Source organism: Vanessa cardui, chromosome 25, assembly GCF_905220365.1.
Source record: "Vanessa cardui chromosome 25, ilVanCard2.1, whole genome shotgun sequence".
Classification (NCBI taxonomy): Eukaryota; Metazoa; Arthropoda; class Insecta; order Lepidoptera; family Nymphalidae; genus Vanessa; species Vanessa cardui.
The window spans coordinates 4,065,442-4,082,790 of record NC_061147.1 but is presented as its reverse complement, the minus strand read 5'-3'; the positions used below and the strand labels follow the sequence as shown (position 1 = coordinate 4,082,790).

Here is a 17,349-nt window from a genome sequence, read left to right as displayed (position 1 = left end):
AAGTCAAGATACAAATAAATATTACTTGGATATATCTGAATTACGACCTCGGTTTGGCTGAGATCCATTTAAATAAAACGCGGTGCACATTACATACCGATATTGTTGAGTGGCTGTAGGATACGAAGATCAGGAAAATTATCAAAGAAATTTCAATCAAACGCCAGTATTATTAATGAATTAATGTTACAGTAATTAATGTGTGTGTATCTTTACAATTTTAGTACTTAAATGTATTTATTATTTTACCATTAAAACGTTGAAATAATTCAATACAGAATTACCAAACAATATTACATTCACTACTATTTATGTTAGCTTATATTAAACATGTATGTATATTGCTAATATACATATATACATAAGCAATAAGCTATGTCCGGACTAGACATGGCTACCGTGTCAATGCTTAATTATCTCTGTTCGTTTGTTTGTTGCTCTTTCACGATAAATCACTGAACCGAATTTGATGACATTGTACATGACGCAAGCTTCAATTTAAAGAAAGGATATTAGGTATTTTTTTGAGCCTGACGAGCAATCCCTGTAACGCAAGCGAGCCACAAGCATTACACGATAACTTGTATATACTAAATGAAAAGTAGCTTTCCTTTATCTGTACGCTTAGATCTTTTAAACCACGAAATGGATTTAATGTCTTTTACTATAAAAAGAAGCTTTCTTTCTTCAAAACAAAATTTGTATATTAATGTATCCGTGTGAAATCGAGAAGGGTATCTATCCTTGTTATTAGAAATTGAGAAAAGTAAATATTTTATTATATTCAAAGCAGTTTGCATCTAATTTTAAATAAAAATACTAGCTAAACCGCCGGTCGGTGTCCTGCCTACGTATAAGTGTACTGATCTTCATTGCAATCCGTTGGACGGTATAGAGGTTGGTATGCAAAGACATAAAAACTTTCCCCATGAAAGAATACATGTCCGATTTCATGGTGATCGGACTGACATGTCAAAGTGTATGAGAGTAACAGCCTGGAAAAATCCCACTGCTGGGTTAAGGCCTCCTCTCCCATTAAAGAGAAGGCTTGGAACATATTCCACCACGCTGTTCCAAAGCAGGTTGGTGGAATTCACATGTGGCAGAATTTCGATGAAATTAGACACATGCAGGTTCCTCACGATGTTTTCCTTCACCGCCGAGCACGAGATGATTTATTAACACAAATTATGCGCATATATATAGTGGTGCTTGTCAGGGTTTGAACCCGAAATCGTCGGTTACGATGCACGCGTTCTAACCACTGGGCAATCTCGGTTCAAAGTCTATACATATAGAAAAAATCAGGATGCGTCCTGAGTTAATTAGTCGGTGACAACCCTGAGTCTAGACTATAATTTCGTTTAGAATACTGATCGTTATTTGAATAAGTTTATTTCGGCGCCGAAACTTAGTCTCTCCATTAAAAATGCGTACTATAACTCCATTCAAGTTGATGTTTTTTTTTATTAACATTTCGGCGTCGACTACTTAATAACCTGACGCCTTTGTTACAAATGTATATTAGCTTCATTAATTGTATTTATAGACTCTATGTTATTTGTAATAGAGTCTAATATCGTTTGGTTTTTCGTTTTTGTCTATTTTGTCATATTTGTAGTATTCCCGTCATGGTTAGAGGAAGTGACCCATAAAATGTCAAACCGAAATTTAAGGTTCGATAATAAAAGTTTAAGTTGAAATTTATTTATTACGATTACTTATTTCCAAACGTGATTCGATGTGATCGCGTTGATTTATTAAGGACTATTTTATGTGTGTTTTATTACACGAAATAATATTAAATTTTATTTGTTTTAATGGAAATTGATAAACTACTATGAATCTTAATGATTATGGGCGTGAATAAATAAAAATAATATGTGTTTTGTTATAATTAATTAACACTCTCCAAATGTACTGTAATGTAATGTACTGAAGCCTCATATTATCTGGAAGCTCTTTTCATTATGTTCCGACAGTGATTTTTTCTGATGAGTATGGTACCCAATGTGGTTGTTTGGTACTTATGACATTACTACCACGAGACTTACATTTTTGAGGATATATGAGAAATATTAGTAATTCCTTGAAATCAGGCGTTGTATACTTAGTCATATGATGGTAATATTGGTGCTGGAACCAGTACGTATATAACAGTAACAGCCTGTTATTTACCACTGCTGGGCTAAGGCCTCCGCTACCTTTGAGAAGAAGGTTAGGAGCATATTCCACCCTGCTCCAATGCGGGTTGGTGTTTTCGATTTTAAACAACATTATGGAGTTTTATATGATTATAAACTATAAGTGCATAAGGTAAGCTTAGAAACGTTAACCTAAAAGTTACCTTCACTACATTAAGTCGTGTAATGTTTTTAGTCCAATTATGCGTATATTATTTATAACATTATGTCTTATTAATACAAAATGTTCGTGTTAAAAATTATCATAGTTGTGACGTCATCAGGATTCGATTATCGTTTAAAAGGTTACAAGTCGATACTTAAATTATTATAGAATTTATTATTATTATTATTTATAATTAATAAGTTATTAATATTACTAAATGTACTCTTTAACGAGACGGTATGCGTAAACTAACTGATGTAACATAAAAACTCCGGAACGCGAAATGGTGAATAGACTCACCAGCCTGACAAATCGTACAAACATTTCTAAGGATTGTTTACCATATGAAGATATAACAATCTATAAGAAAGTAGACGAGTTATTTTATACCCTATTCTAACAGTTGAAGGACCTACCTCTGTCCAGTGGTGCCTACTTACTGTCAAGTGGTCCATTTACATGTCCATTTTCTGTCAATTTTCGGTGCAAAAAGCAGGTGCATTGGTAGTGACGTCAAAGTATACGTCACAAGCAAGCAAGCAATAACATTCACAAATAATAATCACAAGATCGAACTCTGTGTAAGTGCGTCGAGACAACTTCTTATAAAATGTAATTATATCGAATTAAAATCAAAATATTCTTAACTCAAGTAAGACCGTAAAAGCACTCTTAAATCGATACATATTCTTGAACGAAACTGGATGGGAATGTAGATTCTCCGGAGAATAATGGACCAGAAGCTTTAGGTACTCTTCTTAGTATGTATATCAAACATCCTATCTTGGAAATGGAAATAATGGAACGGATTACAATAACTTAGTAAGTTTTTATAGCTTATCTCGTATCTTCCACTACACGACATAGTTAAAACAGCCGGACGCGCACGTATGCGCCTCTTTTGGATCAAGGGCCATATTCGAAGCAAGCAGCGTTGAAACTCATTGTAATTTATGGATGTCCACACGCTCACTACCGCCAATGTTAAGTCCAGTTGAAAGGATTAGCCGCGGTCTCAAGTGCCCCACATGATTTATTCAAACTATCCGGGTTATTGCCTATTGGTTTGTCAGGTGTTGGGTTAGTTATGGTAAGGACAGTTAACCCACTTCTGCTGATGGGACATTCCAATGATATCCCATTGGTTGACATTCATATAGTTATATTGTATTCTATCGGAAAATGCTTAAGTAATTAATTTGTTTCTCATTATTAAATAAGAATGTGTAATTACACAAATCTTTAAGTCAAATTAAGCAATTAATAAGATACGATTTTATATAACTTTAGTAATTAATAAGATGTATAAATAAGGAATATAAATTATTATTTTAACAAAACTACCTAAAATTTTTAATGTTCCTTTAAAAAATTAGTGAATAATAATAATGTTAAAAACAATTATTAAGTTTTACTTATTAACATTTGAAAAATAAATAAATTATTATTATTAACACATCTCATTAAAACAAATTTAAACTTTATTATAATTAGAAAAATAAATCAATCACGATACTTCAAATCACCAATCGTATCACAATAATTCAAGTAGGTACAGTCAGAGTAAGAAAACCTTCGTCAGTTTTTATAATTCCTTTATCAAGTCTTAAACTCTTAGTACCTTTTGAATCTAAACATCAAATCATTGTGATGCAATATGTCATTTCGATCGGTAACACAGATTATCACACACGAAAATAGATCTTAAGGTGACGAACATTTCTCACCCGGACTGTACATTATTGACGACCTCCGTGGTCGAGTGGTGTATACACCGGTTTTCGTGGGTACGCCACTCTGAGGTCCCGGGTTCGATTCCCGGCCGAGTCGATGTAGTAGATTAGTTTTCTAAGTTGTTTTGGGTCAGAGTGTTTGTGGTACCTTCGTTACTTCTGATTATCCACAACACAAGTGCTACGCTACTTACATTGGGATCAGAATAATGTATGTGATGTTGTTTCATATTTATATATTTATATTAAAAAAAAAATCGCTCGCCAAACCGACACGTGTCTGACGAATAAATTAAAAGTCAGACGTTCGTCTATAATAAAACAATTCGTGTTCAGATCACAGAGCTTCGAGTGGAGGCCATATCTAATTAGAGGCCTGGTGTCACTATTGTCCACCTGACGTATAAGTCGTGTTAGAGAATGAATCCGTGATCGAAGACAGTAATGGCTGATTATAACTAACTTTGGCTGTGGTCATACGCATAATTGACAGTGATTTGTTATTGAATATCAATTATGGTGCACTTTTAAGTTCGCTGTTGTGAAATATATTTCGGTAGCAATTTTAAATATTATTTGTTAAATGAATTGTATGTATATTTTTTTAATTTGTACACAAACGGTATTATTATAACATCAATAAAATTAATAGCCTGTAAATTTCTGGAGATGGACTAAGGCCTCCTCTCCCTTTGACGAGAAGGTTTGGAACATATTCCACCACGCTGTTCCAATGCGGGTTAGTGATATACACATGTGGCAGAATTTCTATGAAATTTGTCACATGCAGGTTTCCTCACGATGTTTTCCTTCTTCGCTGAGCACGAGATGAATTATAAAGACAAATTAAGCACATGAATCAGCGGTGCTTGCTTCGGCTTGAGCCTGCAATTATCGGTTAAAATGCACCCGTTCTAACCACTGGGCCAACAATATTAACAGCCTATAAATTTCCCACTGCAGTACTAAGGCTTTTCTTCCTTTGGGGAGTAGGTTTGGAGCATACAGAACCACACTGCTCCAATGCGGGTGATCACAGCTATATTTTGATAGGCTATTGTCAAAAACCATAAAAATGATAAAATTTAATTCCTGTGTTACATTTTCGAGAACATTTCAGAAGCAATTGAGAAATGTCAGAAGAAAAACTATACAGCTGAGGAATATTATTTAAGACCTAATTATTAAGCATTGATAGAGTTCATTACAATAGACATTTTGTGAGACCTAATATAAGTCGTTTACCTTATAACATTGTGGTTATAAAGACAGATCTAATATATTTAACGACTAGCTTTCCCCCGCGCCTTCACTTGCGTGATGGGAATTGATCGTCACGTGTCAGGCAAAAAAGTACCATATGTCTCTTGTAGTTCAAGTTTGCTTAATACAAATTTCATCAAATTCGTGTCGCGAAAGAGCTATAGACAGATAGACAGAACTCCTTTCACATTGATTAAGATAAAGATTATATCTATATGGCATAATTTTTAATCAGTTTATTGTACTGAGCACAACTTATATTCATAAAACGGGAGACTGCGGTTTCAAACCCGTTTGAGCATCACTAAGTTTTAATAATTAATTTAAATAATTCATTTCGTGCTCGGTTGAAGGAAAAACGCTTTTGGATAGCGTGTCAGATGACATTCTGACACATGTGTTTATGTATGCGGTTGCATTGGAACGGCGTGGTGGAATACGCTCTAAAATGTCTTACGATCTTTAGCTTAGCTTAGGATATTTACTGGTGTTACTTAATCAACATAAAAGACAATTATGTTAATTATAAATTATTAAAACTCTGGAAGACTGACTCTGGAAGGATTTGTCCTTCCAGTGTCCTTTAGGACTTTTCCAAGGCCTTAAAGCAAAGGCCGTTTCTTGTTTTAAGAGAAAGGTCTGTCTGCCAACAAAATTTCGGACTACTACCAAAAAGTCCTCATACAATAATTATTCACAAGCCTGACTTTTTCAACTCCAGAATCTCCAGATCTGCAGCTACGGTAAAATCAATCCAAAAAAAGTTACTGACAAGTCCATTGATTGATCAACCATTTTTACAAACCATCGCAATTACATAACAGCTTAATTTCAACTTGCAATTATAATAATGATGTCCGTTTAAAAACCATCTCGACTCTTTTAAATGTTTAACCTAAATAAATTGAATGTTTAAAATTATAAGTACAGTTAAATTTTTATTAAGTTTATCGAACTTTTGTTTGTAAAAAAATCAATGGTAACCAAAAATCTAGAATAACTGAATATCATCTCGTAACACCATAAGATCTAAAGGGCTTCTCAGAAGGTACAAAACAATTCGTCGACTAAAAAACAATTAAATCGTAATTAAGGGCCGTATTGAGAGAGTCGGCATGCGCCAGCGCTTTACGGAACTCATTTTAGAGGGTAGTGATGATACCATAATCGATATCTTGATTTATTTATTTTTTCTTTTTTTTTTTAAACTAGTAGTCGCCTGCACCTTCTCTTGTATTTTAGAGTGTTGGTTGTCATAGGTTAGACACAGACCTATGTCCTTACTTCGAGTTCAAGTTTGCTTAATACCAAATTTCATCAAAATCGGTTCAGCGGTTTGGTCGTGAAAGAGCAGACAAACAGAGTTACTTTCACATATTATAATATTACTATAGATAGTATGATCGTTTGTTTGTATTGAATTATACGTTAGAAATGTTTCGCTAAGCAGACGAATAATGCAATACAGGATTTTATGTAAATTAAGCAAGTGGCTATAAATGCAATGTTTACTTGTTTCTCGAGTTAAGATCCTTATCGTTTATATGAAAAGTGACTTTCGAAATTCCTCTTTAACTTGTGCAAGATGTAACGAGAACAAACCTCTTGATATCTGATGAAGCTGATTGAACATATTATAAAAAAGATCTACAGTCTTAAATGACCCATTAGCTTAGTTTTCTTCTCTTTTGAGGTTATTCATGTGTGACAGAATTTCTTCTCTTCTCTTCTTCTTTCACTATCAAGCACGATATGAATTGTAAACACAATTGAACCCCTTAAAAAGTCATTGCTGTTTGTGTGATTGCCTGGGTTTGTACCGGTAATATAGTAATCTTTACTGGGCTTTCGGCTTATGAGAATTATAAAAAAAACAATTGAAGTCGGTTCTAGAATGATCGATAAAAATTGAAACTCGAATCGTGCCAATTCCACATACGAAAACATCGTAAATCTTATTCATCGACATTACGAGTATATCGATAATCGACATCTCCGATGATTCTCTTACGGGTCTATAGACTACGCCTTATTAAGAGGACAATGTACGAAGTAAGTTTGAAACAATCACATCTTCATTAATTACGCCCGGAATTTTTCTGTGATAGCTCTTCTTAAAATGGTAGTATAAGTTAAGAGTTAAAAACGTACTTGTCTCGACAAAAACCCGTCGAATTTAAATGTTCTCCATCTACAGATCGGGGCTACTTGGTAATCTTGATATGATTTCATAATTCTACCATATAAGGCATTCAAAGGAAATTTAAAACAAATTAAACTTTTTCAATTGTTTTAAGGAATGATATATGAATTACTTTCTCTAAACGATACTACATTCCTATAGAATCTAGATGTTTTTGATTTTATTTAATCTAAACTAAGGAGGTTTTATATACGATGTGTTTTAATTCACATAATTGTTTCCGAAAATGTGTGAAAAAAATATATCGTTCAAAATTCGAATCAAGCTTTCTGTATGTGATAATGGCGATCCAGTCGACTCGATAAATTAGTAGCATGATGTTTTGCCATTCCGGAGACTTGTTAAGATTTAACAGTAATTAACACTCATTCCGATGTTAACAATTTTGTTTCGAGTACGCAAATGGGAATGCGTATATGAGCTGGTAATTAACGGGGAATATTTTCGTGTGTTTAAATAATTTTTGTAAATAAAACGACTTGAGGTCAAGGTGTTATAATTAATTATGTGAAACTTGAAAGGATATGAATATAGTCAACTATAAAAGAAATAATCAATCAATCTAAATGTATAACTAGTAAAATAGTAAAGAGTGACGCTAGTTCGTGTATAGCCAATCATGAATAAAGACATGATTGAAGCAATTTCAACAAGAATGGGTCACACAAACATCGCTCGTATTTACCTTTTTATTTAACAATAAACAGACAAGATACTAAAATGTACTTTAAAACCGCAACCGATTTCAAAAGGAAAACAATTAATTTTTAATCATCTCTTTGTTTCAGATAAAAACAGAAGAATGAGAAGAGATCAAGAAAATTATATAATCAATAATGTACAAAGAAATCGATTGTAACAATATAATGATTATCAAAAAGAAAATGGAGTTACTAAGATTCGAGTTAACTTGACGAAAGATCTAATTGGTGCTTTTGAAATCGTGATTGAACTAATTAGTGATGTTCATAATGAAACTGATAAAGTGTTAAGTGTAGTGGGACTAGGTGATGACATATTTCTAGGACTTTAAATAATGCCTGATCGGGAGTCGGTTGGGGGTCCTGGGACTGCTGGCAGCGGTGGTTTCCTACCACTACAGTTTCCCTCGGCTTTCGCAGCTTTCCACGCTTCGACGCCTCCCGGTGCTCCAGCGACAGCCATGCATCACGCAACGCATTATCATCACCACGCACAGTAAGTTTTTTTTTATACTTATAACGATATGTTTTTCAGGTGGCCGCTTAAACACCTGCCGATATAAAAATACTAACTTAAGTACTAAGTTTTATGATAATAACTTTGTCATTGAATTTTGACAGTTTAATGTTATAAAAAAATATATCCGCATAAAAGCATTCCTTACCGTCAACATTACTTTTTTAATTTGTATGAGTATTATCAGCGATACATTAACAATTATTTAAGTACCCCGCTCCTGTCATAATTTCCTGTTAATATTATCAAATTGGCTAAGTATTCTCGTATCGAATGAATCCATCTATATGCATAATTTGATTATATACGCCAGCGAGTCAAGTGTCCTTTAGTATTACGACCATTTCGTGCACTAGGCTCGTTCCAAAACGCCAAGTTCGTTTATAGGACTAGTCTATAAAATAGAGTGGTTCATTAAGCATTTGTCCCTTTGCATGCCATGAGCTTATTTCATTGCATAACTGCAGCTACCTTTTCATGTACCAATTATATTCAACCACTGAGTACGTTTTGAATGCACATTCATTTATCCTTAGTGTTTAATGACGATTAACTTCGAATTTATTTTCTGCCTTTTCAATTAACTAGCTGATACGATACATGATTAAAAAATATATATATTTCTTTATTGGTTTCTTGATCTTACATTTAAATTAAGAATAATATTGTTAATCGATAAAGTTTGTATACTTTTATTATTTTTGTTTGTTCGTATATATTTTTAAATTGCAACAACGGACATGCGCAATCAGATCGACAATATTAATCGGCTCTAACCGGACATAATGGTGAACTAAAAAAGGACCCACAAATCAATGAACCACTAAGAAATGATGAACAGGAAGCCATCAAAGGGATTGAGACGTTTACAATATTAGGGCGGACATTAATAAAAGCGGGCCGGTGATTTTCAACAAATGAGTTACTCGCTTCACTCAAAGGATATGCGATGTATGAAGAGACCGTAGTTCGTTCGGCCGACTGAGATGATTAATGTCCCCGCTGCTTTAGATGCCTTTAACTTGCAAATGCTCTGAGAAATAAAACTTTCAAATTTACTAAGCACTTCAGCGAAACTGATTGATGTGACGTTAAAGTATCTATGTCCTTCAAATAATCTATGCTTTATTATTATTAGCTCGAAAATCAATTGACTCTTCGTTCGTAAAACAAATTGCTAGTCTAGAACCAAAGGGACTTTAAATCAATCACGTCAAACTGTATCCGTCTTAACTTAATTTATTACATTCAAAATCCGCTTTTTAGCTAACTACTTTTACTATACTTTAATTATAACGTTAAGTAATATAATCAAAGTATATTGATCATACAAATGATGAATGGTAATTGGTATTCTCTGAAGTCCACTGTCTCTTTCGTTCGGAAAGAATTCCGACGCCGGAAGCGAGAGCGAGTGTACCCATTAACGACTCCACGGTGCCTCATTTAACCCGCTGCTGCGATAATTGCCACCACGTGTTTATTTCCAAGCGTTCTAATTTTATCACGCACAATGGGTTGGACACGATCAGTTATTTTGGCTCCGTTTGCTTCGTCAAAGTCAATTTTGTCCAGCCATAAAGGAGGTGTTGCGAGTCAGCTGTCGTTTAATTCATTAACTGGAAACCTTTGAACTGATGGATCGACATCTCTCGACATCTTGTAACTTGTCGCCTATTAATACTTGGAGCCTTTTCAGTTTCGCATCAATGATCTTTTTCACTTGTCAACTTCTACGCATTGATTGAGGATATACTATTTACGTTGATGTTTGCTTGAAGGGAATTGATTTGTGATTTCCCTTTTTAGATTAATAAATTATGTAATTTAGTATCTAAAAAGGATAAATTCGAAATCGAAATTAAAAAAAAAGAAATTGAATGTTTGCGAAAAATTATTTATATTACTCCTAGTATAGATGTTTGTGATAACGATGAAGCATCTAATTTCTGACACATGTTAAATAATAAACTGCCACACACGTCGAACAATATGATAATGCTTTTGTTTTAGCGTTCTATTTTATATTCTCCAAAATGATTTGTGAAGACAGCGTGTACAATGAGATCGGGATGCGGGCGAGAGAATGGTGCATTGTGCCATGGAAACCTTTGTGGAGACATGTGTTAGGTGGAAGTTCACATAAGTGGCTTTATAGTCTTTTTAATACCATTTTACCTACATAAACATCCAAAGAGGATCGTATAGTTTTTTCATAGGTAACCATTATTATTTGTGCCATCATTTAGTGATCTACATTTAAATATTATTATTATCAACAAAAAGGCAATCTACATTTTTGCAGAAATGTGACATGCTGAAGGTATTACAATATTTTAGATAGATATCATTTACAAAGTAATGAAATATTTTTTTTGTAATAATGACATTAATGAATGAAATTTATTTTATTGTACACCACAAATAAAAATAAAGAAAGCTTAGGAATAAACAATAAACAAATAAAACAAAATTAGTAATAATGCAAAAAAAAAAAAGTAATGATTCCTGTTAGCGAAGTTTAGTTGAAATTCTGAATCTTTTGAGGTCCAATTAAAGGTTGAATTGAACGTCAACTAATTCCATTTTTTGTCACAAAGATTTAGTACCCAGTCGTTATTTAAAATCCATCGTTGGTCCCTTTTGTTGGTTGTTGTGCGCAAAACTCCTAAAGTTCCTGTTACATGAATAGACTCAGTTTACTGCAGTTCCCATTGGTCGTCTGTCCAATTATTATTCTCAGAAATGCAAAAACTTCTCGAACTGAACTTAGCACGTTCGCTCTTGAGTGATTTATATGTTTGTCTTGAAGGCACGTCTGCTTGTCACGAGAAAAGAAGTAAGCATAAATGTCAAAAAATTAATTACTTACCGGTTGCGCAAAAATGCAACCCTGAAAAAAATACGTTCATCTTAATTGACAGACTTTATGTATAAATTTCCGAAGAGTTTGCATCGGTAAAGAGCCGATTTGAAAAAAATTGGTGACGTTAATCTACGATAATGATATAGTTCTTCGAATTGCTTCACTTCCTGAATTGTTTATAACATGCTCCTGACCCTCATCCCTTAAAAAACTTCCAATCGGTCAATCGTCCCATAAACTGGTTCCGGTCATAAATTGGTCATTCGCTGCATCCTGTTACAGTGGACTATTGTCATAACCGTTTATAAATAGATGCGCCGGAGAGCTATGAGTTAGAGCGCAGATTGCTTGGTACATTGTAACTTTATTGGTCTTTATATTGCTTGAAATATCCCATCCTGGATATTTAATGTTATCGGCATGTATGGTATGTTTTTTTTTTGTCTTTACATCATTATTTATTTTTCGTGAACAATTTTTTTTGTTTTTTCTTCAAGTAATAACTGTGTTTGGTCTCGAAGTATCCTATCTTCGAGCAACTGTTTTATATAAAAAAGATAGAGTGAATATAACGGCTTATTTTCACTCTTACACTAAAAATGTATTACAGTCAAGTAAAGATTGTACAGATCTAACGATTAGGTAGTACCTTATCATTGAAAGATTACTTTCATAATTTTAACATCTTAGGGAGAGAAAAAGATCCGTATCTGCATGCCACTTACTACCTGTATGTGTGTAAAAAATAATACTTCTTAAAACAATCAAATCAAAACGTTTAATATTAATAAATAGACAAATTTATCAAGAATTACATACAAGAACAACTGATCAATAAATCGTTCCTTACTATTGGCTGTATACAAATTGAAATAAATAAAACTATTTTGTAATTTCAATATCCAATATGCAATACTTGTTTTTACTCAACTGGTCGGAAGACGTAAATAATATTTGGGCTAATCACCTTTAAATCATCACTACGCATCATTGACCTCCCACTTCAGCTAAATATAGCACAGATTATATATTATTTTTGTTACACATTACGTTTCGTAAGTGCTGGGTTTGCGACATCGTTCGTTTTCAATTACAACGTTGAATAACAATTATTTTTAACATTTTAGTTAGTTTAACTTTCAAATTTAAACAAATGGCAACATTTGTTTAAATTTTTGTTACTATTTTTCTTTGTGTATGTTAGTTTGTGTTTCATATGGTTTTCTAATCAATTCCATCTCACTTATATTAGAATCAAAGATGGAGTTTGATGACATAAATAAATCTTCGAAATAAAATATTTTTTTTAGGCATTATATACTGTGGTCTTGGCTTTAAAATTGAAAGATATTAATATATATTTTTGATAGTTATGTATAAAACAATAAATCTGAACACCAAAATTCAATATACAGACACAACTTACATTTCGTTACGTATAGATAAAGAATGAACCGCTAATACTGTTTGACATATTATGTAATTTATGTGAGCGATGGATTTTCTTGTTTCATAAGTTACTCTTTCAATAAACTTGCTTTCAATCTTTGTATTAATAAGGGATTCTGATAATCTTTTTTTGATCTCTTGCTATTTATATATTAGTAATGATTTATCAAGCCAAAATGGTGTTGAAATAGAAGTAGATCTTTACTTTTGGGATTAATCTAACTTTTGATCGGTACTGTTTTGATTTTTCATATTCCAATCCTCAAAATACACAGTTGCTAGACAAAAGCGAGTGGGTTAATTGGATATAGAGCAAAAACATATATTATATTTGCTTATTATCAATCAAAAATTATTACTATAACTATAGATACAAAAAACATGGAATCGTAGATATGAAAATAATTAGTAGTTTGTACATTTACATATTGGAAATTATTTTGTATTTTAATTGTCTGTCAAAAGTCTGCACACACTTCAACCACTGGTCCGGAAATAAACTCCTCAGACCTGAGACAACCCGGCGAAAGAAACTCGGTGGACGTTTTTTATTCTTTTTTTATAATTTGTGTATAGATGATTCACTGTCAGATTAATTATTTCTTCATCTATTTACCTTTAATAAACTACTTAAACAATAAGCAGTTTTATGAATAAAAAAAGTCACCAAATACATAAATAAAACCTCTTTTCTCAAGCAACGCGTTTCCTTAATGATACGTCTGTTTGTGCGCAAAGCAAGCAACCATTACTACATTAATTGTTTCGTTTTATACGTCATTGTTCTGAACCAATACTGGATCCCATTAAATTGGTTAAAATGAAAAATAAATACAAGTACTTTTTTCATTATTTCAAATTGCAGTAGCTAAACTACATACAGTTTAACAAGAGTCAAATTTTAATGATGATTAACTTTTTATTGTTGATTTAATTTTTTCTTGACTGGCATTTATGTGCTTTGTGCATTATCGTTCCATTAATAAGATATTCCACTGTCCAAAAATCATACTTTATTATTCTGTGCTCCTATTTGACAGTTTATTGGGATATATATAAGATAACAGACCAGAAGTCATAACACCTTAGATGCCATGCCATACCATGATCGTGGACGCCTAGTTTTAGGAATATATACTCCTTGGTAGGTTCTAGTGGATATTGCCATCAGGTATTCATACTCATGCGCTTATCTGTCTGTAAATCAAAAACCGAACAAAAATAGCCATATTATCTTATAAATGGTACTATTTCTATTATGTCTTTTCATAGAAAACGACGGCATTAGGATTACTATGGGTTCTAACTAAGTTATCTTAAGAGACGCCAAGTATATCAGAACGGCATTCTATCCAACACGTTGTAGATGTGTCTTATACGAGTAATATTCCTTCACCATAATAATCGAAATATCCAGATTACATACGATGCTTTCATCCAACATTGAGCACGATTTTTTTTAAGCTATTGGTTAGCGGACGAATATAGGCCACCTGTGGGTAAGTTGTCACCACTGACCATAGACAATGGCACTGTAAGTAACATTAACCATTCCTTTCATCACCAATGCGCTACCAACCTTGGGAACTAAGATGTTATGTCCCTTGTGCCTGTAGTTACACTGGCTCACTCACCCTTCAAACCAGAACACAATACCAGGTACTGTTGTTTGGCGAATTTGACAAGTGGGTGGTATTTATTCAGACGGCACAAAGCCCTACCTCCAAGTAGACTGCCTCAGATTTAAACGAACATTTAACTGGGTTACCTCCAATGTTTGTTAATGTTATTAGAAATTGATAAATATCCTAATAAATGGCATGCTGAAGCTATTAAATCGATCTGCAGTTTAACACGCACCTTTATAATGAGAACAGGAATAATGGACCAGCATCTCGCAATTGTTTAGCTACTGTCCACAAGGCGCACGCAACGTTGCATGATGCTGCTCGCTTCTTGATTTTTATTCGGCTTTCGAGATTATTAGGTACGAAATTGTACTCAGATTGAATTCGACCTTAATGCTGCAATCATTTCGCAGCGAATTCGTGTTTATTTTTGTGCGTGTGATTCGAAATTTAGGAAAATTGACGTTCATTCATTTGTTTTTCTAAGAATTAGGGACAATTTTTATCTAAATCTTCATATACCTTCTTTACAAACAAATAGGTACTTATGTCACTTGTAAGGTAAAAAGTTTTCGATCCTACGTTCGAGATTTCGAATCACATTACATTCGATTAAACTTTGAATATAACATAAACGTCACATAATTCATATAAATTGATTGTAATATATTTGTCCAACATGACATGCCTATGATCTTTATCATAGTGGACATAGATGGACTAAAAGCCTCCTTAAAGTAAATTTAAACAAAGTATCTTATGAGAAAATTTTATTGCTTAATATACATAGTATTTTATACGTTATATTACTTTTAGTATTGGGTTTTGGTTATATCAGCGGTTTGTCCGTAAAAGCGTAACAAACAGCATTAATACTATTACCATAGATATTGGTTGAGTCCTTAGTAACGCTTGGATATTTTGACAACACAATTCTATTTTCAAATGTATGAATTTTGATATCATTCCTTTTTTAAATTCGATAACATCCTCTGCCTTTGAGTAAACATGTATAACTGTTATATTGGAATAAATCCCAGCTTGTAGAAATGTAAAACTAACTCAGTAACACAATACGCTATCAAAGCGACCGTTCGGAAACATGGCACCTGCTTGCATGTTTATAAAGACAACATTAGCACCAAAAACGTTTTACACACATTACTATAACAGTATTATTCGTTTCTATGTATAAATATTTTCTTTTAAACTATTTAATTATAATATGTTACAAATCAAATCAAAATGCACCTACTTTATACAAGTAAGCTTTTACAGCACTTTTGAATATACTTTTAAAAGAAAACATTTATTGAAACGTTATTGCGATTTAACGTACCTACCTGCACATTACTTAAATGATAAAAAATATTATATCGTCATAAAAACGACAATTTAAATGACATAAAAACAAAACGGATGCATATGTTTTTGTTTTACATAATTGCTTGTATATTATTACATAGTATAAAACAAAATGGCTTACCGCTGTATGTCCATATGTATGCTTAGATCTTTAAAATTTCGCAACGGATTTTGATGCGGTTTTTTTTAATAGATAGAGTGATTTAAGAGGAAGATTTTTGAGTATAATACATAGACTATATTGTAAAGAATAACCTTTAATTTTAGAAAATTCTAATGTGATGTCGTATATAAACAAATTCTGTAGTATATTTAGTATCAGTATTGTATTGAACCCGTGCGAAGCCGCGGCGGGTCGCTAGTATAATATAAAACGGGAAGACTTTGTATTGCCTTAGTAATAAAAGTACTAAACCAATATACATAAAACTTACACCAGAAGGCATATCGCGAATCGGAGATAATTTAAGAATATGTTATGACCATATAATTATTTTCGCCATGGATATTTAAATGCTTTTAAATTTAGACTATTAATTTGACAAGCATAAACTGCAAATACTTGTAAATTAAGTAATACTTATAATTTAGTAGTGAAGATAAGGTAACTTTAAGAAATTCGGAAGGTACTTGTTTTTACCCTTCATTTGTTACAATTAAAGGTCAAAACCCCGCCAAGGGCTGACTTGCGGTCGTTAACCCAGCATCTCAATAAAAAATACCCTAGCGCAACGACCGGATCTTTTACGACTCATTTGGAGTTTTATAACGTCTATACATATAAATATATATTTTATTAAACAGTGCCCGTGTCTGACACCTAAATAAAAATTGAGGGAATTTAGGGCCGGGCAGCTTGGCTTGTTTGTATACATGCACCTAATTAGGTAGGTTTTATTGTTCGTTCGACGCGGACGCAGCCTCCGGTATGTGGTCACTTCCTTATGATTGATAAACAAAATCGTATTATTGAATCATAAACTGATGTTATGTTAATCTGTGGATTTAATTCTGAATAAATAGTCCTGTTACCTTGGAGGTTTTATGGGTAAATAGCTAACTCTGACTATAGACATCGTCAATCATGTAATCCTTCCGATGTACCATGTTGGTGAACGGGCATATGAGCCATCTGATGGTAAATAGTCACCACCGCCCATAGACAATGCGCGACCAACCTTCGGAACTAAGACGTTATGTCCCTTGTGCCTTTAATTACACTGGCTTACTCACCCTACAAACCAGAACACAATACTGAGTACTGTTGTTTGGCGG

At 33.1% G+C, this 17,349-nt stretch overlaps 1 protein-coding gene across 2 annotated transcripts in view; it reads left to right on the top strand.

Moving 5' to 3' along the window:
* Positions 1–17,349, top strand: part of LOC124540459 (transcriptional activator cubitus interruptus) — a 99,535-nt gene that overhangs the window by 40,364 nt on the left and 41,822 nt on the right. For both annotated transcript variants that reach the window (XM_047118058.1, XM_047118057.1), the window contains exon 3: positions 8,337–8,745. In XM_047118058.1, coding sequence (XP_046974014.1) covers positions 8,585–8,745 — 161 coding nt within the window. In that variant the 5' untranslated portion in view covers positions 8,337–8,584. The remainder of the gene's footprint in view (positions 1–8,336; positions 8,746–17,349) is intronic.